At 40.0% G+C, this 23,625-nt stretch overlaps 2 protein-coding genes and 1 long non-coding RNA gene across 16 annotated transcripts in view; 2 read left to right on the top strand and 1 right to left on the bottom strand.

Annotated features, from left to right (window-relative positions):
- Positions 1-6,156, top strand: part of myom1b (myomesin 1b) — a 30,191-nt gene extending 24,035 nt beyond the window's left edge. For 7 of the 12 annotated variants that reach the window (XM_039790246.1, XM_039790244.1, XM_039790242.1 and 4 more), the window contains 7 exons: positions 112-275; positions 510-546; positions 762-784; positions 1,511-1,566; positions 2,154-2,369; positions 5,210-5,354; positions 5,447-6,156. In XM_039790246.1, the coding sequence (XP_039646180.1) occupies positions 112-275; positions 510-546; positions 762-784; positions 1,511-1,566; positions 2,154-2,369; positions 5,210-5,354; positions 5,447-5,679 (874 nt within the window). In that variant the 3' untranslated portion in view covers positions 5,680-6,156. Of the gene's footprint in view, positions 1-111; positions 276-509; positions 547-761; positions 785-1,510; positions 1,567-2,153; positions 3,932-5,209; positions 5,355-5,446 lie in introns of those variants that run through there. The other 5 variants (XM_039790249.1, XM_039790250.1, XM_039790247.1 and 2 more) reach the window with 2 other exon arrangements.
- LOC120552320 lies at positions 2,487-11,156 on the bottom strand. The gene is made up of 2 exons (XR_005637984.1): positions 10,891-11,156; positions 2,487-4,138 (listed from the first exon to the last, which is right to left on the bottom strand). It is a non-coding gene; the product is annotated as an uncharacterized LOC120552320 (long non-coding RNA).
- Positions 7,634-23,618, top strand: LOC120552316 (phosphatidate phosphatase LPIN2-like). Of its 3 annotated transcripts, none has more exons than XM_039790253.1 (20): positions 7,634-7,780; positions 13,185-13,385; positions 14,926-15,021; positions 15,261-15,556; positions 15,639-15,755; positions 15,920-16,046; positions 16,206-16,674; positions 17,213-17,312; positions 17,575-17,747; positions 18,300-18,393; positions 18,513-18,582; positions 18,683-18,766; positions 18,998-19,077; positions 19,943-20,090; positions 20,327-20,475; positions 20,637-20,723; positions 20,833-20,985; positions 21,753-21,867; positions 22,008-22,111; positions 22,214-23,618. In XM_039790253.1, the coding sequence occupies exons 2-20, from the start codon at positions 13,194-13,196 to the stop codon at positions 22,356-22,358; spliced, it is 2,799 nt and encodes a 932-aa protein (XP_039646187.1). In that variant the 5' UTR covers positions 7,634-7,780; positions 13,185-13,193; the 3' UTR covers positions 22,359-23,618. The 3 variants fall into 3 exon arrangements, with proteins under 3 accessions (XP_039646187.1, XP_039646188.1, XP_039646186.1); XM_039790254.1 differs by lacking the exon at positions 7,634-7,780 and adding an exon at positions 11,961-12,095; XM_039790252.1 differs by lacking the exon at positions 7,634-7,780 and adding an exon at positions 12,455-12,552.
- Positions 23,619-23,625: the final 7 nt, after the last annotated feature.

Below are 23,625 nucleotides of genomic sequence, written 5' to 3'. Positions count from 1 at the left end.
CTTAGTTCTAGTACTTTCTGTATATGTGTGCCCTTTTTACAATAGTGAAATATTTCAGTGCTTTGTCCACCTGTTGTCTTATGATTCTGTGTTTCCACGTCTGGGATTCAGGGATTCAGCCATTGCCTTCTCTGACCGTATAAAGAGTGGTGTGGTGGGAGAGCAGCTGTGGCTGCAGATCTCAGAGCCCACAGAGAAAGACATTGGCAAATATGCCATTGAGTTCAACGATGGAAAAGGTGGCCTGAGAAGGACCGTTGAGCTGTCTGGTCAAGGTGAGACCGTCAGCATATTTGAATCTTCTCTCTTACCCACACTGATTGTATGTTTACGTTAATGTTGTTCGTTTTACTGTTTGAGAGAACAATGTTTAAAATGTGTTTTTTAGGCATTAATGACTTCCAATAGATCTCTTGTACTTCTTTTTTTTTAAATTAGATTTTTTTGTTTTGAATTTAGTGTATCCTACTCAAGCCTTCATATTCCAACAACCTTTTTTTGTTTTGCAGCATTTGACGATGCTTTTGCAGAATTCCAGAGACTGAAGTAAGTTACTGACTACTGGACCATGTTACTGGCTTTACAGTATGTAGCTAAAATCACGGCATGCACATTTTGTCAATTTAAACCTACAGTGATTTGAGGAACTACATGAAGGTCTATGCGTGCAGATCAAGCCTTAACTTTGACTTCTGATTCTGAGCAACCTTCATCTAATTTGTTGTTACCTCTTCTCTTTCTTTCTTTTTTAACTTCATCAGAGCTGCTGCTATTGCAGAGAGAAGTAAGTGTTTTGTGTTTACAGTGGCTTTGTGTTTGTCAGTTTTTAGGCCTGGATGAGGTAACTGTTGAATCATCAAGAAGACCTGTCCTTCATGTATTGCTTAAAATACTGTATAATGGAGTTTCAAATGCTACAACTTGAATTTTAACTCAAAGACCACATAACCCTTAGTCTTTCCACATAATACGTACAGAGTCCTGTAAAAAAATAAGAGTCCACTGATTACGTTTAAAGAAAGAAATTATCCATATATATATATATATATATATATATATATATCTTAGTTTAAAGCTATAGTGCTCAACTATTTTATATCAATGAACGTCGGTTACATTCAAGCCATTGCCAAATGAGTTGAGACAAAGCTAATTAAGTCTATTAGCTCCACAAAACTCTCTCTGTGTTTCTCCATAAGGCTATGTTTACAAAATGTGTCGTCCGGTTGACATTCACACGCAGCAGCTCGAGGATAATTACCTCTTCTGAAGAGTCCATCATGTTTTTTTAATCCTCCGTGTTAGCAAATGTGTGGAGGAGGGGAGGGGGTGCGATCACCGAAGGCTTGCGTCATGTGGATGCCTCAACAGTGTTGTTGTCATTACTGAGAATTCCCCATGGGGGCGACAGAAACTACGCACTGTAGCTAACGTGGTCGTTTTCTTTCGATTACCATAGAAATTAAATGTATTTGTTGTAATTATTATAAGTTAACATTGTTTCTTTCAGGTCGTGCTCGAGTAGCAGGAGGCCTGCCTGATGTGGTCACTATACAGGAGGGAAAGGTAAACTGTTTCAGCTGATATTATGTGGCCTGCACCTTAATGACATTTATAGAGACTGACTCTATGTGCCTGAACATAGTCTATATCCACAATGTTCCACTGCAGGATTGCTCCGTTGCCGCTGGAAATTCCGCCGAATGTCACTCTTTACGGCCGGATGTCCGTTACTTTCCGCTTTCTTTGTGTTGGAATTTTAAACTCCAGTGGATTTATGAGGACCATGGTTAACTGCTCCTCGATCTCTGCAGGGCCAATCCAGACAGCTAATTAGTCCAATCTGAGTTTTCTGTTGCACGACTAAAACAACTTTTAAACTTTTGAATGTTCCACCGAAACAAGTTCCCTCTCAAGGCTATTTTGCAGCGGCATGGTGGCTCTGTTCGGCACTTTGCGCTGCCCATGACGATTGTGATTGGTTTAAAGAAATTCCAATAAACCAGAGCACCTTTTTCTCCCATCTTGGAATGCTGTGTGGACTAGCCAGACCCTCCTCCGCAGCGCTGTGGAGGAAGGTCTGGCAAAGCGAGACTAGCCTGAACATACTGTATAATATTCTGGTTGTTTGGTGCATGTTATCCTCTTACCAGGCTCTCAATCTCACCTGCAACATTTCGGGCGACCCTGTGCCAGAGGTCACATGGCTGAAGAATGACAGGGAGATCACATCCGACGACCACTGCATCCTCAAGTTTGCGTCAGGCAAGTTTGCCAGCTTCATCATCACCGGCGTGACCACGTCGGACTCGGGCAAGTACAGCATCCTGGTGAAGAACAAGTACGGCACAGAGAGCGGGGACTTCACCGTAAGTGTCTTCATCCCTGAAGAGGCGGGCGGCAAGAAAAAATAAAAGCGGTCCAAATCTTGTCGTAAATATGTATAAATGAAAAACACTGGAAACAGTTCAAGGAAAGAAACAGGCTTGAGGATGTGTTAGATGTTTTTATGTAGACTATAAACATAACTGTAGGGGTGCTGAATCTGAAATGAAATGTCAACAAAAGTTCAGAGAGAAATCCAGTGTGGTGAAATGTTGTGACGTAAAATCATAATAACATGTATTATGGTCCAATAATAACAAAACTCACATGTCACATTTCTCACAAAAATGTTACTGGTGCAATTTTTTTGTTTTTGCTATAGTGTAAAGTTGTGACAAGTTGTGTTGATAGGATGCAACACTCAATCATAGGAAAAAAAATCATGAAGTTAAAATGTGAAATGTCTATTAAAAAGCCAAATGTTTTTACATGTTTTATCCCATTTGCTAATCCTGCATACTGTACTGCCAAGCAATAGTTTCAACAGCTTTTCTTTCAGGATGCAATTTATTTTAGTTTATTATTTGATTATTATTGAAATCTGGAAAGCATTTTGCAAGGACTTGAAACATGCTTGAGATACTTAAAGTCAGGAATAACAGTGATGAGTCATCTTCCCTTTTGTGCTATAATTGTTGCATGTAGGAAGTCGTGGTGCATTCATGTGCTGGTGGTAATCTAGAGCATCAGAGTTTTTTAATTCTGCTGTCAAGCTTTCTGCTTTCAATAATGGAGGCAGATTTCTGAGTCATTTTTGAAACTGTGTATCCTGTATTTCAGACACAGGTAGACAAAAGCAGGCTTCTCGTATTTTAGATTGTATCAGCTGTGGCTAGTTAGCTAACTTAGTTAATGTTAGCTCTGTGAGTTGGTTGCTCAATGAGTTGGAAACGCCGTCTCCGATTGACAAAAAGTTTGCACCCTGTTTGTATTGTCAAACTGTATGTTTTCACTTTGAAAGTAACAAGAGAAACGGCTTTTAGGAGGATGATGTAACGTAAAAGTAACGCTATCTTCCCCAAATCGAACTAAAGAGCAGGACAGAGCCACTGACTTTGCTATAGCATCTAGGACTTATGTAGAAATACTAAATACAAGCTAGGCGTAAACATTTTTTTTTAACGTAACCTGGACCCCAAAAACTATGATAGCCTATGCTCCTCCCTAGCCTTGGAAGTAATGCTGGGTAAAAGTAGAAGTGAACTAAATTGGTTGCAAATGGGCTAAAACATGCATTGTGTCATTTCATCAGATTTTACATTTAGACCTGTTTAATATTATTCATAATCATTTAAATGTTGTGATCATGACATCACTTCCATTGTTTCCCAGACTGTAGTGAATACTGTATGTTTGCCCACTGCCCATTGTTATGAGATCCCCATCACAGCCCTTCATTAATGATTATGATCCCTCCTTCATTATGATGATAACGATGGCACTGTAATGAAGACTGTTAGATCACTGTTCATTAACAGTGGTTATTGCATCACTTCCTATTCCTGTTTCTTGATGACACTAATAAAAACGAGCATGTACTTCCCCACTTCCTCCTCCTCCTCTTCCTCTTTTTGTTGTCTCACTTTGGTTTGAACCCTCCACCCTTCACTATTCACTCTCTCGTTTCAGTTGACTCTACCCTTTTTCCCTCCCAGTCACGATTTTTGTAGACTTGGACTGCCGAAGATCAACCACCAGCATGGAGACAATCCCTCTCTTTACTGTAACCATCATGGGCTTGATCGATGATGCTCTGGAAATAAAAATAAATAAATAATCAACTTTAGATGAGCACAAACAGAGCAAACAAAAGCTCACCTGATTGGAATTGAGAGAAAACTAAGGCTGTTTCCCCTTGTTGTCTGGTCACCAGCATCTAACAGTACCATACTGTAGAAATACATCCAAGATTTTTCTATAATATAAAAGTGAAAAGTATAGTCATTTTCCTCATCAGTTTAAAATCAGTGCTTTGCCAAGAAATACTCCAGCACATAAGTGCCCGTTTAAAACAAGTTTTTGTACTTTTTAAACAAACAAGATATAACATGTTATTTAGTGAGCTTTAGAGATGCTGTTAGGCAGATTTATTGATCTTTGAACAGAGCCAGGTTAGCGGTTTCCCCCTGTATAGGCTACAGTCTTTATACTAAGCTGAACTTCTGCTGCATGTAGCTTTCAATTGAACTGACATGAGAGTTGTATCGCTATTCTCATCAAACTCTCAGCGAGAAAGCATATATCTCAAAATGTCTATTATACCTAACTATTCATTGAACAGACCAGGACTACTGTATGTCTGACTAGTACTAAGGGCTGTCTCTATGGCTAAGCCAGATATTAGTTTGAGAGAGAATAGATGAAAAACATTGACAATGGTTCTTATTAGAAAGTAAGCTGAAATAATCAAAATATACATATACGCATTATAGGGTGTCTTTACTTTCATAATTTGGGAATCACTGGTTTTAAAGTGGCCAAAATAAGACAATAATACTTAATTTGAGGCAATATCCTTACTTGTGTTTCAGAGTCAGTCAAAGTCATTTGAAAAAGATTGGATAGAATACAACAGCGGCATCCCTCTGAAATAAAATGGGTTATAAAATGTATAATATCAGGTGAATACATTTATTAAAGTTTTTAGTCAATTGTATCTGGATTACTTTGGCAGTCAGTGATAGGTCTCACCTCACTGTACGTCCTGGGTAAGTAGCTGACATAATTCTTTGGCTGCTTTGTTGGTTAATTCTGGTTAGAATAGGTTTTTGTGGGGATTTTTTTTACACATACTGACATCTAACTCCAGTTTCTCTGCTCTCAGCTGGAAATCACAGAGGGAACACCTGACTTGGGGGTGACTTCATACTCGACTGACGCAGAGGGAAATGTGGTGTTTGGCCCAAACACCCCTAAGGAAAAGATGAAAACCACAGTAACTGGAACGAAAAAGCAGAAGGGAAAGGGTGGGAAATGAATGTGTGATGTCTGAAACATTACAGTATGCCGTAATTTTGTCGCAACTGAGATCAAATGTTTACTCATGATTGTTCTCTTGCAGATTCTGTAACTAAGACTCTTCCAATGGAAAAGGTTGAAGACAAAGATAAAGGAAAGGTTACAGTTGAACCCAAAGCTTCAGATTCAGAACAAACAGAAGATGCAAAAGAAGAAGTTGCGGAGCTGCCTTTGACAGCTGACCAATCAGAAGCTCCTGAGCAGCCTGCAGACAGAGTGGAGGAGCCTGGACCAGTAGCTGAAACACAGCCAGAAACACTGAGTGAATCTAATTGAGAAAAGTATTGATTATACTCATATATACGTACATATGCTACAAGTTTGATGTGGGCTTTTGAGCCTTTGATTGCTGTGTTTCCAGTTTGACGTTGCATTTGCTCACATCAAATTTTAATGATGAGGATATTCCACATTTGTGTAATTGAATAGGTATCTTATGGATAGACAGGATTAGGAATGAGTGACAGCTCCGGTTAGATGGTTTAAAGTCGAAGCGAGAGAGGCGAGATTCAGATGGTTTGAAACATGCACAAAGGCTGTGGTCCGCTGTGGCGACCCATAACGGGAGCAGCTAAAAGAAGTATTTTATGGAACATTAGACTACTTTTTGTTTTATATGATGTACTTATAATCACACTTTACAGACCACAGTTTTATAGTTTGCCTGCATTTGATTTGGATATTTTGTCTATACTGTGTTTATCTTTTTTTGTCATCTTTGATTGAATAAAGGCTGTTGACATATCTATTGGTTTAAGTGGTCACACTTGTTAGTATGTAGTGACAGAATAATGTACAGAGGGACACAGACATAGAGGCTTACAGAGGTGAGGCACTCACTAGTTGGAGGGAAGAACAAAGCAAACATGAGAAATGCTTGGGATGAAACAGGGCAGAACTAATTCAAATCAACACGTGTAACAGTTGTATAGGTCCAGGAGTACTGGCCACTTCTGCTTATTTTAATGTTCATTCAAATTATTGAAATGTATCTAAATACTTTGTTACACTGCTTTTGATGTATTATTAAGCTCAGATACAAGCAGATTACAGCATCAGTAAAGCTTGTAATGTACTGCTAACTGACACATTTCAGGGACATAGCAAACAAAAGCAACACAAGACCTAACTTTATACTGTGCTTCCACTAAATGCAAAAGCTGTGTTTTTATGCAAAACTAAGCTACAAGGTCCGCAATCTAGGAAATCCCTGCGTAAACATAGACTGTAATATTAACAGTCTATGGTAAACATCCAGCCAAAGTCTGACTCAGAAGGTGTTTTATGGGGAACTGAAACGTTCTACTTCCCCTGCAGAGCTAGTGGATGGTAACCCTAATTTGTTCCTCCTTACTTTTAATTTGTAAGACAGCTTGAGGCACTCAAAACAAGCAAATTCCTAAATATCTCATACCACCTGCGCGCTGCACTTCATTTCAGTGTAGAAACAATGGGTTAACTGTGCAGCATCCACATTTGATCAAATCGTATCACTTAAAAACAGGTTAAAGATAGCCTATACGTTATTTATTGTCACATGCACAACAATTACAGATAAGCAGTGGTTGGCAATAGAAACCTTAGATCTCAACTTCCCTCCAACAATGCTCATTATTAAATATGTACAAAAGAAAAAACAAAAAAGTACAAAAATAGTATCTATGACATAAAATAGTATAGAAGTTAAAACATAGGGATATAATCTGTAAATATAAAACAAGTAATATATATTTGTGGTAGACAGTAAGTGCAAAATAAAAAAAAACTGTAATGTAAAAATGTATATGAATAATGAGAAGTAATAAATATATTCTTGTGGAATCAGGTATAATAAAATGAAATGTTTTACATTGAGGATGTGCTTTATGGGGACTACTTTGTCTGCAGGAATCAGGCTTTATGTTTGTTCTGGTGAACCGAGTCATTCCATTGCATGCAGTGCCTGACGAAAATATATGAAACGTCATATGTAAGAATGAAACAGAAACAAGGAAACTGATTTAACAGAAGTACACGGTCTATGCAGCGAGCAGCAACTACAATAGCCTATACTGTTGATGTGATATCTAATGCAGTTTTTAGAGATACCTTTTAGATAGATAGCCTATATTTTTCATCTATTTTTTTCAGGGGGTGGACTTCCACATGTTAGAGGTTTAACAGTGCGTGAAAACATCCTCAACATTCCTCACAGATCTCTAATAATTAACGTAATAAAGAACCTCAGCACGTCCTCTTGCGTTGTAATCACGTGTAGCCTGAGCGCTGCAGGGTCACGTGCAGTGTCGGCTTCATCACAGCAGCAGAGACTCAAAAAAAACGGTGGAGGAACAGACTGAAGGTGTGACTGCCTGCGGGTGAGCCTCTACTCCGGCAGGTAGGATGATTTCATGAGTTATAGTCCTCTGTATATATGCTCATTTAACAGTTCTAGAAAATAAAACGACACAGCAAGTGTATTAATGCTTGTTAACGTCGCAGCGCAGTCATTGAAACCGTCTTTAGGAGGCATTTTGCGGCTTGTGTGTAACTCGTGAGAATTGTTTGATACTAAACATCGCGTGTGAGGTGTTGTGATAGAGGATATTATCGATAAACCCGGACAAGCAGACCCTTTGTATCCCCTAATGTAGATAAACCGAACATTTACTGTACGATACGTTGTTGCTGTTTATAACATTTTAGTCTTTCTCATAAATGTCTGTTTTGTCAAATTAAACCCTGCAGCTGTGTCCCTAAACGCATCGTAGCTTTAAAATAATTTCCAAATCTGAAGACTTATTGTCTACAGGTGCTTATGTAGAGATTGGACTACATTTTGGCAACATCATTAAGATTATGGGGTAGATATGTTTTTATGATGTTCTCACACTCAGTGACTGATGGTGGGCTATGCAGGATTTATCATTTGATTATGTTAAACAGCATGATTTCTAATAGAGATAAGGATCTTGATTTGTGAGATATATATCGGTGTTGTGTATCATATTGCAATTGTGACACCAGAGTCAGTATGAACTGAGATTTAGGCTACATTAACTGCTGTCTTTTGCGTCTTAAAGTCTGCAAATACAACTGTGTGAGCAGTGAATTATATAATAGGCTATATAATGGTTCTGGTTCCAGCGCTTCAAATGTGAGGATTTGCTGCCTTTCTCTGTTGTATATTCAATAATGTGAGGGTTTTGGACTGTTAGACATTTTATAGACAAAATGGTTAATTGATAAATCTAAAATAATAAAATATGGTTTAATCAAATACAAATAATTGTAAGATGCAGCCCTAGTTTCATTATAAACATTGTGGTGTTTGATTTGTCAGGAAGTGGTGGTTGAAATAAAAATCTGCAGTTACACAATGTTTGGTCAAAAACAGCACTGGTAGACGCAGGATCACATTGGACACTTGGACGTAGTGAGAAGGACAAACGTGCCGAGACAGGGGAAAGCTACATATGTCCTAATCTTGTAAACAGGATTAACATCTCTTAAGTTTCCCTCAGGGTGTCGTGGATGAGATCTGGTTGTGCTGGATGCATTTCAAAGTAGGCCTGCTGGGCATTTAGTAATGCAGCACAAAACAAAGCTTTAGGGCTTTGGTCAGCCTTCTAATTGTACTGTATCCATAGAGACAGCTAGCTCATTGTCTTAATATGAAACTGTGGAGCTTTAAACTATTGAGTCATTGCAATTTGCTTACTGTTAATGACGAAGAAGCACAGCCACAAAATGCAAGAACAACACCTTTAGCTTCCAAAGGTCTTTCTCTTTCTGTCTTGACCTTGAAACACAAGTTGACAAAACAATCTCAACTCAACCACTTCCTCACTGTTTCTGGAGCATGCGAGCAGTCTTCATCAGCAGAAAGACTTTGCTTTTTTGTCTTTGGAACTAGAGCAGAAACATTAGTCAGTTGACATGCATTTTTGAATAAGAAGTATTTAAATGATTAATCGATTTACAATTTAGTAGTAGTTTTCTTCTGTGATAGTAAACTGAATAACGTTGTGTTTTGGACTTTTTGTTGAACAAACAAGCAAATCGTGATGGCCTTTGTTTTGTTATTTTGATTTATTAATAAGAAAATAATTGTGAGATTATCATATACATAATTGTTAGTTGCAGCCTAACTGGGAACTGTAGAAGTCTCTTTATTTGGGACTTCTCGTCCATGTTGGTTAAAAGTAGGGCTAGGCAATATATCAATATTATATCAACATCGATTATGAGGCTGGATATCGTCTTACATTTTGGATATCGTATTATCGTGATATGACACAAGTGTTGTCTTTTCTTGGTTTTAAAGGCTGCCTTACAGTAAAGTGATGTCATTTTCTGAACTTACCATACTTACTAGCTGTTTTATTGTTTGCCTTTACCCACTTAAGTCATTGTATCCACATTATTGGTGATTATGTATCAAAACTCTCATTGTGTTAATATTTTGTGAAAGCACAAATAGTCAACCCTACAATATCGACATTGATATAAATAAAGTGATATTTGATTTTCTCCATATCGCCCAGCTCTAGTTAAAAGTTGAACTTGACAGTTCATCTGATGATGAAGAGCGTGTAATATGGTCAAAAGCTCCAGAACAATAAGTTGCCTTTCAGTTGAGATTGTTTTGTCCAAACAGCGAGTTTGTATTGGTCCCTAATGTGAACGCTAGTATTGATCAGATAACAAACTCTAATTTAATTTAACTCTAATTTCGGCACATTTGAAGCCCACACACACAGAATACCTGACTTTGCAGAACATCATCATAGACTACCGAACGATTTTTATTCAGCCTGCAGCAGAGGGGTCTATATTAAGTGCTGTGGGAGTTGAAGCTTTTACTAAATGTGTGGTGTAGATCATGCAGACAGTGTGTAGTCAGCTCACTAGAGAGATCTGGTTGTGCAGCGTTGCTATCACGGCTGATGACTCTCATCTAGACTCTTCTGCTTTGTCCATTAAATGAGCACTTTCACTCTACAATGTGCTGCAGTTCGCTGAGGGGAAAGCCACAGACAAACACAGTGTGACACTATTATCAACTGGTAGCATAATACACTGGATGCTTGCAGTAACCTTTTGTTATTTACATTAGTTATCATTCAGTAACAGCTGTGACTTAATACATTTTTGGTGGCAATTACGGTCAGTCGGCCTACTTATTGGGTCAAGACTGAAATATCTCAACAACTGTTGGATGAATTCCTGTTTTATTCAGACATTAAAGGTACACTGTGTAGGAATTTCTCCCATCTAGCAGTGAAATTGTATTTTGCATTCAAACGAATAATGCTCTCTAGCGCCTCACTTTTTGAAATACGTGTTGCAACGGCGGTAGCCGTTGTGTACCAAGAAGCTTTTCATCGAGTTTTCTTTCGGGTGATGAGGTTCGTTATTTCAAACAAATTGCAAACTGCATTGAATCATTAGTGTGAGCATGTATAAGTAATTACCCTTGTACTTTAGACCGTAACATTGACTTACCGGTCGAGAAGAAAACCGGCAACTTCAGCGTCCCTTTAAAAGTCTTTCTCCTTCATTAGCTTTTTCCACCTGGGAAAGGCTACCCTGATGTTTACCCTCGTGTTATAATTAGCTGGTCACATTGCCTTTTTCGGCGTTGAGGAGTCCTTCTCCTGTGGCTCGGCGTAAGTATGATCCTCCATTATGAACTAAAGTGCAGTGCAGGCTTGCGTAATTTGCCAAGTCAGCGACAAACGCCTCTCACTGTTCTACTTCTCCGTTTTAGCTGGTTTCAGTCATGTGACGCTGACTGAACGAAAACGCGTTGCTAGTGCTTTATGTCCCTCTCAGCGATTATAGTTTTTCAAAATGGCCGAACAACATGGAAGCCTCCTTGGACTTACCCATCCAATGTAAATACAGATAAGAAATACTTTGCTTATGAGGATAAGTCAGATCATTGGCATTGGTAATTTTACACCAATGAGGACATATTTATGAATGAAGACATTGATTTTAGTTAATAAAAATACTTAAAACACTACACAGTGTACCTTTTTAAAAGATCCCCAGGCCAGAAGCTGAAGCCTACTGACTTTGGTGACTTTTCATGTTGCTCCACCAACTGTTAAAATGTAGTTTTAGTTCATGATCCCTAACACAGCTGATCAAATTACTGTCAGCTTCAGCTGTACCTCAGGTGAGATTAATGCTAACATACAATAGCGTGCTTAAATGTGCTGTATATGGTTGGTCCAACACTAACATGTGAAACACAGATTTTTAATGGGCTTTTGTCATTGTTTCTCACATTATAGAGTAAATGATTCCTCTATTAGACAAACAAATCAATTAAAATGTTCCCTCAAGCTATTGTGAAGTCTCTGTAGAGACTTTTAGAGCAAACGATGGCGGTCACAGTGGGCCGTTGCAAAGAGACTTATGTAAGCGTTCTAGGACTCTGGCTGGGAGAAATTTTCCCTCAGAGTTTGTGCTCAGTCAGAGGGGTTAGAAAGGTCGTAGGAGCTGTGGTGCGTGACACAGAGGAGTGGGTTGGCCAAGAAGAACGGGGGAGGGAAGGGGAGGGGAGCAGTCCTTAGCTCAGCTCCTGTTGCCATGACATGGAGCTTTCAGGGAGGTCACCTGTAGAGCTGCAATTCTGGTAGCATTTTCCTTTGGACAACAACTACTAGCTGTCAAAAGTCTGCTGTGAACCTTCTACTCTGGTAAACCGAACTCTGACTTCATCCTAACCCCAGCTCCAACTGTAATCTTGACCTAATTTTTTCTATTTCTAACCCATACTAAACAACTGTAGACTACCGTTTTATATGGGATGCCAATAATGGATAAAATATATTGAATTATCACCTGGATAAATCAAATTATACATAATATTACATGACATTAATCTGCTCTGTCGCAGTCGCTCATCCACTGCCGATTATGTTTTACATGAGCACAGCGCACTAGCTCGGCTAATAGCAAATTGGACGAGCTAAAACAAAACCTGTCTGTATGAAGTCTAACTGTTTATCTTAGTTTGCTACGTATCCTAAAATTTGGCAAATTCCTGTAAACTTAGTTGCTGGCTGAGATGAACCAGCACCTCCTCCTTCTTTCAGCGGTAAATCCACATGGCTTATTGTTATGCGCGTCAATGACATCGGAAGGAGGACAGAGGTAAGGATGAATGACTGATACTGCCTGATGTCTGTGACAAATGCATCTTTTGAATCTTCAATCTTTCTAAACTTCACTCGGTATGAGTTTATAAAGTGACTTTGCTTACTGTTGCTGCTCTAATAGTCTCACTTTGCCAAACCTTCCTCCACAACACTGCAGAGGAGGGTCTGGCTAGTCCACACAGCATTCCGGGATGGAAGAGAAACGTGCTCTGACCCAGGCCCTGCTGGACCATGGTGCAGCGAAAAAGAGCTAGAGTGGCTAGATATATTGACCCAAATTGATATTTTTTGTAATTTTAGTGTGTGTTCCTTGTGCGGACAGAAACGCACACTGTCCGCTCTGCTCTGCAGCAGCCTTGTTGCTGCAATCGAGAGCCTGATTAAGTCTCCGTCAGCTCAGGACTCTTTTGAGGAAAATGGGACAGAGCCGCTGTGTTTAGGGACCTCCTTGCATTTCCTTTGCAGACTATTCTGACGGGACACTGACCTAGTAAGACACAAAAAAAAGTAGAGTGCGGTTTCATTCTGCGGGTAATTTAGATGTGTTAAAGCTGTTTAAGTAGTTAATAAATGCAGAATACGGTCTTTACATATATGCTAATAAATGAGGTTTTTTTTTGCTGACAGGTGGACACCATGAACTACGTGGGGCAGCTGGCAGGCCAGGTGCTGGTGACAGTAAAGGAGCTGTATAAGGGGATCAATCAGGCAACTCTGTCGGGCTGCATCGACGTGATCGTGGTCCAACAGCCTGATGGGACATTCCAGTGCTCCCCTTTCCATGTCCGCTTTGGAAAACTGGGGGTGCTGCGCTCTAGGGAGAAAGTAGTGAGTGCCCATATATTGATATCACAGAATCTTTTGATTTTGATCCTTACTTTTTGAGTCTTGTAGAAACAAATTAACTAACTTTGCATTTGTTCTGAGGAAAACATTTACGTACAAATGCGGCATTCTGTTGATAAAGGAAGATCAACTGCTATGAAAAAATTGTGCATGATTAATTTTGCAACTAAATGGATTTCTATCTGAAAAACAACTCCCTCACTTTACAGCAGCAATGTATTGTTATATTTTACTCTTATAATCAAAACTCTGGTCGACACTTAAAGGTCTCATATTATGCTCATTTTCAGGTTCATAATTGTATTTAGAGGTTATATCAGAATAGGTTTACATGGTTACATTTTCAAAAAACACTATATTTTTGTTGTACTGCACATTGATGCAGCTCCTCTTTTCACCCTGTGTGTTGAGCTCTCCGTTTTTATCTACAGAGTGAGGCATCGCACTTCTGTACCATCTTTGTTGGGAGTCGCACATGCGCAGTAGCTAGGTCAGCACTACAAGCTAGTCAGAAGCAGAGTATGAGGGCGTGCCACACTAGCAGCTAGGCAGGCATTATAACGTGTGTTACAAAGTGACGCACGTTCATCACAGAAGTAAAGGCTGGACTACAATAGAGCTGTTTGGAGCAGTTTGTGAACGGTGTTTTCTGTTGGAGATGGTAAGTCCCATATATAGCACAATAAAGGAAAGGGAGAAAGCCAAAAAGAATATGAGCACTTTTAAAAACATGCATTAAAATGAGGGATAGCAGCAAAATACGTTTTATATCTCTCTTGTAGTCCTCTGCTGCTCTCCTTCCCTTCTGAAGCTCTCTGCTTCTCACAAGAGCCGATTGCCCTTTCTCTCTATTTATAGACTGTGTGTAGTTGTCATCTGAGGACTAAGGTGGAATAGACAGATTAAAGCTCAATTTGGCCTCTTATTCCCAACTTTACCTCCCATTCAAGGAAACAGAAGAGACTTTTCTTTCATAAGCTCACAGGAGAGTCAGGCAGTGCAGGAAGTATGTTTGTCATTGTTAAGCAGCCAAGCAGAAAAAAAGAAACAAAACCTAATCTTGACCTCATATCAAATGTCAGCATCTTGCAGACAGTGTATTTTGGTCAATTTCTCAAAATGTAAAGACCTAAGAAAGCATCACTGTGCACACAAATTGCACAACAATACTATATGCTTACTTATGTTGTTGACCTTTTTTAACAACCTAATACCAGCCAGGCAGCAGGTATGAGTAAACCCATGTCTGTTTAGTACATGGATAGAAACTTGTGGCATTTGCTGAAAATAGCAAGCCTTCGTACAAGCTGTTCCCTGTTTTCTTTCTCTGGCTTAACTCTAATTCATCAGGTAAATCTGTGGCACAGTTTCTGTTTTGTCCATAAGCTGTGTTGTGCATGCCTATGGTGCTTTTCTGCTGTTAACAAACCTAATTAATGTCTGCTTGAGGCCAAACTGAGGACTACACAGTAAAGCTTTGTACATAGTATTTCTAACAGAGGTGTGCTGTATGACTCTGCAGATTGACATAGAAATCAATGGGGAACCTGTAGAGCTGCACATGAAGCTAGGAGACAACGGTGAGGCCTTTTTTGTCCAGGAGACAGAGCAGCACAATGTGAGTTTTCAAGAGTTTATGATGAAAATGAAAAAATATTACTTAATATTACTAAATAAATTAATGTGATAACAACACACAACACTTCTTGCTTCGTGCCAACACGCTAAACTAAGATGGTGAACATAGTAAACATTTTAACTGCATAACATCAGCATGCTAGCATTTAGCTCAAAGCATCGCTGTGGCTAAGAACAGCCTCGCAGCAGCATGTAGTTTATTTTTTTACCTCGACACAGGAGATTGTCCCTGCCCACCTGGTGACCTCGCCCATCCCCACAGAAGAGGCTCTGTTCTGGAGCAGAGAGCCCAGATGTGGTGGATCAGCGGCGGACAACGGTCAGCCTATGAATCCAGAAGATTCTGCCTCTGGAAACCCCCAACCCTGCTCCAACAACGCCGGCAAGAAGAAGAGGAGACGCAGGAGGAAGCACAAGGCCGAGCCACGCAGGGAGGAGCAAACCACACCTGCAGGCGGGGAGCTGGAGCTGTTTGACCTCAGTTCAGATGAGGAGCACAATGCGCAAAATGGACGGTAAGTAGACCCCTTAAAAGCTGGATTTTTGTGCGTTATTCGTCGTAAACCATATGTTAATTTAATTACTTCCTGTCTTCAGGGCATCATCGCTCTCCATGGTGAAGGAAAATATGGACTACAAGCAACATTCCCCTCTCACCGCCCTCGAATGGGACAGCTACCCTTTCTCCGATGGAGACTGGCCCCCTTGCACTACGTACGCCCCCCGACTCTGTCCTGTCAATTTCTTACATTGTTCATACAAGCATAGAGAATCAGTGAGACTATCCACTTTATCAAAACAGGCAAGGCTGAGTAAAACAAATCACTGCCACAGGCTTGTTATAGCTGACTCAGTGGAAATGTGCTGTTTGCTTACAGCAGGGAGATGTCGGAGCCCATGTCACCCAAGAGTGACTCTGAGCTGATGGTAAAGCCAGCAGAAAGCATGCTCAGGGCTGAGTCCCACATGCAGTGGACCTGGGGAGAGTTTCCGGAATCCACCAGGGTAAGCCACAGATCTAGACTGGTGGAATCTGGTCTAAACTTTGTGAAACAAGGGACATTTGTGGGGTTGAATTGCAAGTTTATACATATTTAGAGACTTAGTTAGGACTTGTGTATGTATATTATAGCTTTATCTTGTGCTGTTCTTTCTTGCATCCAGGTCAACAAAAAGGACAAATCAGAGCCAAAGACGTTGACCATCACTCCCTCTGAGAACACACATTTCAGGGTTATCTTGAGCACAGAAGCCATGGAGGAAAGGGAAGGAGAGAGAACCACGGATCCCATTTGCAGTATTGTAAAGCCAGAGCCTCGGACCATCAGAATTGATCAGTGCGGCTTCAAACCACAGCCCCCCGAAGCTTCGCCATGCAATACAAACATTACCAAGCACAAGCCAGACCTTTCAGATTTAATGTCCAACAGTTTTACCTCTGAGCCGTGTCCCACTAACACCGACCTCATCCCAAAAACCGCATGCAAGCCCAAGTGGAAGTCTACCCCACCCAGCTGCAGGGACAGCAGCACCGCTGCCAGTGTAGCCGCTAACATAGCTGGAGACTCGTCAGCTGTTTGTCCTGATGCAAGAGCCTCATCCAAACCCACCGACTCCCCCGCCAAGAGGAGAGGTAACACAACCTCCTTTTAGAACTAGGTTTCTTTACATTGTGTTCCTAATTGAAGGGAATTAATTCAGTAGTGTTGATATAAAAAGAAAAAAAGAAAAATGTGTTTCAGCCTAGTAAGTATTCTAAGAATGATTTCAGCTATTTCTGATGTAGGTACAGTAGTAGTTGTTGGTTTGGTTTCTCTGCAAAAAAAAACAAATGATCGGGGGGGCTAAAACCTTTAATTCTATCTGCTACTGCTTATTGAATTTGAATTTTAAAAAGATTATTTTGATTGTCATTTAATTATCCAATCATTCTTCAACGTGGGAAAGTCTTGAGTCAAACTCCAGATTATGTGAAGGTACTATACTTGAAATGTAAGTGAATGGTAACAGGAAGGATGTGGTTTCTATTTGGGGAGAGGCTGAGTGTATATTCTGTGTCTGCTCTGCATTCACATGCAGACGTTTTGAACAAAAAAAGAAGTAAAAAGTAACACACAAAATTGAAGTCAGCGAATTCTGAGTAGGAGTCTCTTGTCTTGCTTTCGTAAAAGGTGTGAGGAAGAGGAGCCAACATCAGGGACCTGAAGATATTTACCTGGATGACTTGAATGCACTTGAACCTGATGTTGTTGCCCGGTACTTCCCTAAAAGGTACAAACCTGGGAATCCTTTCAGTCATGTTACCTCATTTAGGATTATTGTGAGTGTATGTACCATAGGTGAGAAAGAATTCATTGCCAACTTTAGGAAATAACAGTTTCCGTACTTGTGCTGTCTAGCCAAATATTGAGGTTTGATACCCAGCCCTACCTGTAAACAGAAGTAGTGAAAATAACTGCCATCACTTATGCATAAAAATGGCTGCAGCTATTTATACAACTCTGTGATGAAATTGGACTGTGTGTGTTTTCAGTGAGTCTGAGCAGGTTGAGGTGGAGAGGCGCTCTGGATCCCAGTCTCCCCAGTCTGTTGGCAGCGCAGCAGCAGACAGCGGCACTGAGTGTCTGTCTGATTCTGCTGGCGACCTCCCTGATGTCACCCTGTCGTTGTGTGGAGGCGTTGGTGAGAACTCAGAGATCCCTAAAGGTACCCACTAATATTAGCAGCGATTTATTTATTGCAGCAACACTGATAAAACCTGTTTCCTCCTACATCGGTCTTAAAATTCCAGTAGTTATATATTCTAAAAAGAAATACAGGATGGACAGTAGATTTTGAAAGCAGCAGCTGATTGAACTTTATTGCTCATACAGGATGTTAACAGTCATTTTCTATGCATTTGCACTATGCCCATTAAACCTTTGCACTGCCCTGCACATTGCATGCTTGCTACATATTTACATAACTTGTTAACTATATTTATACATTTCTATCTTGAATTTGTGTCCTTTATATTTTCTCTAATCCTTATTTTTCATATTAGTTTTTTTAGCACATTAGGAGTGCACCACATTTCACTAATCGTATTGTGTATGTGGCAAATAAAGCTTTGAATCCTTGTTGACAAGTAAATAAGCAGGATACATTACCTGTTGTGACTGTGTGTTTCTCAGCTCCTGCATGCTGATGGATTTGTTTTTAATATTATGGGCAAATACCATCATTTAAAATCAGGCTTTTATTTTTCATTTATTCCAGAAAAATTCATGGAGCACATCATTACCTATAATGAATTTGCAGAGAATCCAGCAATAATCGACAATCCTAATTTGGTAGTTAGAATTGCAAACAGGTGAGTTTTCCATCTCCCAATTCAGTTCCTAAAACACTCACCAAAGTGGAATTAATATGATTCATGAATATGTAATTACATGATGTGCACATTAAAGCTAAAACTTATTTTTTCTCCAGGTATTACAACTGGACACTGGCAGCACCGTTGATACTTAGTATGCAGGCTTTTCAGAAGAACTTGCCAAAGGTATACTCTTTGTCAAATGTGTTTATAGAGTACTTTTTGATCTTATACTGTATCTGCAAAGTATATCTATTTATACATGAATCACGTATCTGAATGGCAGGCTACAGAGGAGGCCTGGGTGAAGGAGAAAATGCCAAAAAAGTCTGGACGCTGGTGGTTCTGGAGAAAGAGCAGCGTAAAGCAGGTAATGAATGAGTGACTCAGCCAAAAGTCTCTTAGGTAAAGTCACAGCTCCATCTGTGTGTTTACAGTATAGCAGAGGTCAGTGGGAAACCCACACTGTTTGAGTGACTTTGCATTGTAAATTATTCTAGGCAAATAAAGAACAGGTTGACCAAATGCATCAGTAACCATAGCATCCTGGTTTTGCATTATGTAAAAAAAAGAAGCTGATAATGTCTTCTCTTTTCTTTAGTTATCATCAGAGACCAAGTTAGAGAGACAGGAGTCTCTGACCACAGAGAGCCCTTCCCTTCACCAGGCCCCAGACATACAGTGAGTCAGCTTCTTCACAACATTACAGTCAGACACCAACACAGGCAGTGTTGGGTAAACATGTCCCACACAGGCTGGATTAGCATTTTAGTCATTTTATGGCTCATAAACTCATCGTTGAGAATTCAGGAGGAAGACAGTTTGGACCAGGCAGCTGGGAGATTCTGGTTTTAACTTTGTTTCAGGGATTATCAAGGATGCATGCAGGTTTTGTGTAAAATAAGAAGTCAAAAAGATTCTGCATATTCAGCAGGGCTCGACCTTAAGCCTTGTCCGCTTGTCCGGGACAAGTGGATTTTTTTTGTAGGGCAAGTTGAAGAGAAATTTACTTGCCCAACTGGACAAGTTAAAACTCTAACAAAATAAAATGGCATGTTACTTCATGTTATGTGCCACTCATTACGTTTATTTTACCGATTTGAAACAAATACATTTTTTTCCCCCACAATCAGTCGAATCAGCGTCCAACTCAGAATGCTTTGATTGGCCAATCAGGAGTCGGTCCACGTAATAATTGCCTGCAGTTTAAACATACATTTTTACCTGCCTCAGAAGAACAGTGGTGGAGAGTGATGTTTCTTCAGGCTCCGCTGCCCGGCCAAAGGACAAGTGCCTCAGAGAGTTAATGTTGAGCCCTGTTTAGTGTTAAACAAAGCAGAGTTACAGGCAGGGAGGTCTACTGCCCTCTGGTGGCTGTAAATTATTCTACTGGGTTGGCTGGTTGACCCTGCCTCACACACAAGTATAAATATGGCTTTATGTCCGTGTATTGCCTTGTCATTGTGCTTATGCTGACATACATTTTTCTAAAACTCAGTCACCATCATATTTGCTGGTCTCACTTCAGACTTCTTCTCTCCTGCAGGCAGAAAGCAGCAGAGTGGTCCAGCGACGATGAGACTAAAGAGCTAAACGCTGCTGGGCCATCTACTGAGCACGTGCAGACAGAGGGCCCAGCACTGGCGCCTTGTCACTCTTACAAGAAGTCCCTCCGCCTGTCGTCTGACCAGATAGTAAGACAAGTGATCCCTGATACTGGTAGTGTGGCTAAAATTAGGCAAACACAGAAGCTGTCTCGTCAGTCTGCGGTTTTCTGATGATGTATAAAGAATATCTCTGGTCCTGCTGCATCAAATTTGATGAATATTTTTTTGTAAACTCTTCATCATGAGTCTGACATTTTTATAGGAAAGCAATGCTAAATGAATGGGTACACTTTTAAACGCCACTGATTTTCTGTATGTTACAGGCCAGCCTGAAGCTAAGAGAGGGCCCTAATGATGTCACCTTCAGCATAACCACTCAGTACCAGGGGACTTGTCGCTGCGAGGGAACAATCTACCTGTGGAACTGGGACGACAAGGTCATAATCTCTGACATCGATGGCACCATCACCAAGTACGAGAAATATCCACCTCTTCATAATTCTACTGTGTTCTTTCTCAGGCAGCAACAAATAACACTGTCCTGTTCTCAGTCTACTCACAGAGACTTAAAACTAATCCAATCCCATTCACAATACTTGAAAGAGTTTTTTACGACCCTAAATCATTTTCTAGGTCAGATGTGTTTGGTCAAATTCTGCCTCAGCTCGGAAAAGACTGGACTCATCAAGGCATCGCTAAGCTCTACCACTCAGTGCACGAGTAAGATACCAATTTATTTCTATTCTGTCAGCATAAGAGACGTCAATCAGCGATGGGGCTGAAGTTAAGTAACAGGTTTAACCTATCAATAAATATCTTACTGCTACAGGAATGGTTACAAGTTCCTGTACTGTTCGGCCCGAGCAATCGGCATGGCTGACATGACCCGAGGATATCTGCACTGGGTGAACGATAGAGGGACTCTCCTGCCTCAAGGGCCGCTCATGCTCTCCCCCAGCAGCCTCTTCTCCGCCTTCCACAGGTAAGAAATCCTTTACCTAAGCATTTATTCTAAGCTTCAGTCAACAGCATCATGTGGCTTTAAGTTATAAACATTTATCGACCGAGGATTTGAAGCAGCATTGGCAGATGTCTGGTATTAATCATATCTGCAAACTCAGAAGGGCTGAAAAAGGTGACACCCCCCCAAAAAAAGAAGCACAAAACGACAGTTTATTGCTAAGGCCACAGGGTCAAAATTAAATGATTTATTAAAAATGTAATAACAATAACTTATTTCACCAGTAAATTCCTGTTAAACAACCACTGGATGGGCAAAGGGTATTTTACAATAACTTTGAATGCACCACGAGGCTGGCGAGGCTGTGTTGTTTTTCAGACGACGGCAGCAGCAGACTGTTGTTGGAATCCTACACAGTGAAATACAGACAAACTTTTACACCGTTTAGGTGTCAGCATTTTAAATTTAAACAAGTTTACTCCAGCTGCTAGCTAACGGTAGGCTAACGTTACCTGCTGCCACGTGTAGTGTTAACTAGCGTCCCGTGCGGCGATGTTTCAGTTTCCTCTAACGTCTGTTTAGGAGCATCAGAGAGAAGCGCAGGCATTTAAGTAGCACCTAAATAAGGCACCGAAATCCGCGTTGCTATTCGGTCCTGTAGCTACCGGTCGTTAAGGCACCGGTGCCGTATTAGCACTGGTTCTCGAACCCCCCTCCCCCCCCACTCCAGCAGCAGTGAAAGGTCAGAGGTTAAGTCTGTAATCCTTTCTTTGTAATTCTCTTGTTAGAGAGATCATAGAAAAAAAGCCTGAGAAGTTCAAGATCGAATGCCTCACAGACATCAAGAACCTGTTTTTCCCAAACACACATCCCTTCTATGCAGCCTTTGGAAACCGAGCAAACGTAAGTATTATTTTAAGTTTGGGGGTTTATCTTCAATAAATCCTAGATTATATTTTTATATGAAAAAGAGGTACAATGTTATGGCCAGTTACACACCATTACTCTGAAAATGATCTTTGTTGTCTTTTCCTGTGTTTTAGGACGTGTTTGCCTACAAGCAAGTGGGCGTGCCCGTGTGTCGGATATTCACAGTGAATCCCAAAGGGGAGTTAATCCTCGAGCAAGCCAAAGGCAATAAAACATCGTAAGTGTCTTACTAAACATTACTGGAGTCGTCGTTTGTGTCTGTTAGCCGTTTCTCTCAGAGACATTTTTATTGTTCTCATTGCTGCTTTTTATTTTACAGATACAGCCGGCTGAGTGAGCTGGTGGAGCATGTTTTTCCTTTACGAAGTTCACAACACAGCGCCACCTTCAGCTGTCCAGAGTTCAGCTCCTTCTGTTACTGGAGACAGCCAATCGCCGAGGTGTGTTTTGAGGAGCTGCTCTAACTCAAAACGATGTTAACATTTTCAACGTAACTCGGAGCAGTAATGCCTGTATGCACTGGTTTATAATATTGATAAGTTTTTGTAATTGTCAATTTTGTAGGCTACTGGAATAGTTTGATATTATCTTAGACACATTCCACTGAAGTGAAGAAGTTTGGGATATGAATGTATTCCATATTTTTTAATGCACAACATCTCATTTCATTTATTCCCTTTGCCTGCTTGTATTCTTTGTGCTTGAGCTACACAGTTAAGAGGTGTATTTGAAGGCGCTGTAAGCTTTTGGCACATACAAAAGCCAAAAGTATGACATACTGTATGAGTTATTATTCTTACCATTTGAATAGTTTCTTTTACAGTGCTTATAAGAAGATATTCCCTAAGCACGTATTTAGGAATGGAGGTGGTTTAAACTGGCTACTGGCTCAGTATGAAACAAAAATACTTACTGTATTGCGCTCTCTCCCTGACTTGAGTGCTATCCTAAAAATACAAGGTAATATTCATAGCAGCTATGTTTTTATCCCTTTAAGGCCTTATCCACTCTTTAGTGGTCGCAATGGTTACATCTTTGCTCCAAAGCTTAATGATTTTGCACTATGAGAAAAAATGTGAAATGAATAGTTAATAATTGCATTACTGCAATTTGAAAAAAAGCACTTTCTGTACTGTACATACTGCTATTTGGTATAAGGTATTTTTTTCTTCTCCAAAATCAAGATTTAGTTAGACTGACAGTAGAAAAGTATTTTTGATTAATCTTTGCTGAAGTCTTTGCCAGACTTGTTTGATTTTGTCATTGTGAAAAATGCAGTGTACCAATGCTAGGCCTCTTTGTTTATATCCTTTTCAAGCTCAGTTGTGCAGCTGTAAGTCAAGTTGAATGCATTCTTTCTATGAAAGTGATGAACTTTGTGTGAAGAGAACACAGTATTTTCTTGGTTTAGTGGTCTTATTTCACTTTTCAGTGAAGAACCTTTGCTGCTGCTGCTTAAAGTGTTTTCTGTAGATTATTGTAATTTACCTCATGGCAATCCAATTTACATTGTGATGTAACAATGTAAGCCCAAGTATGTTTTGGATGACTGTTTTGATAAATACATTTAATCTGCTTTTCTTTTTGCTAGATTGTCTGAGAGTTGAGCTCAGAAAACATGAATTATTTAAGTATTAAGTTAAGTATAAGTTAATAGGTATAGTATGAACTCTGTATACATATTATAAACTATATGTGTTGTAATAATAAACTGTTAAATCAAATGATGAA

This window comes from Perca fluviatilis, chromosome 22, assembly GCF_010015445.1.
Source record: "Perca fluviatilis chromosome 22, GENO_Pfluv_1.0, whole genome shotgun sequence".
Classification (NCBI taxonomy): domain Eukaryota; kingdom Metazoa; phylum Chordata; class Actinopteri; order Perciformes; family Percidae; genus Perca; species Perca fluviatilis.
The sequence above is the reverse complement of the archived record's forward strand: the minus strand, read 5'-3'. Positions and strand labels throughout refer to the sequence as shown.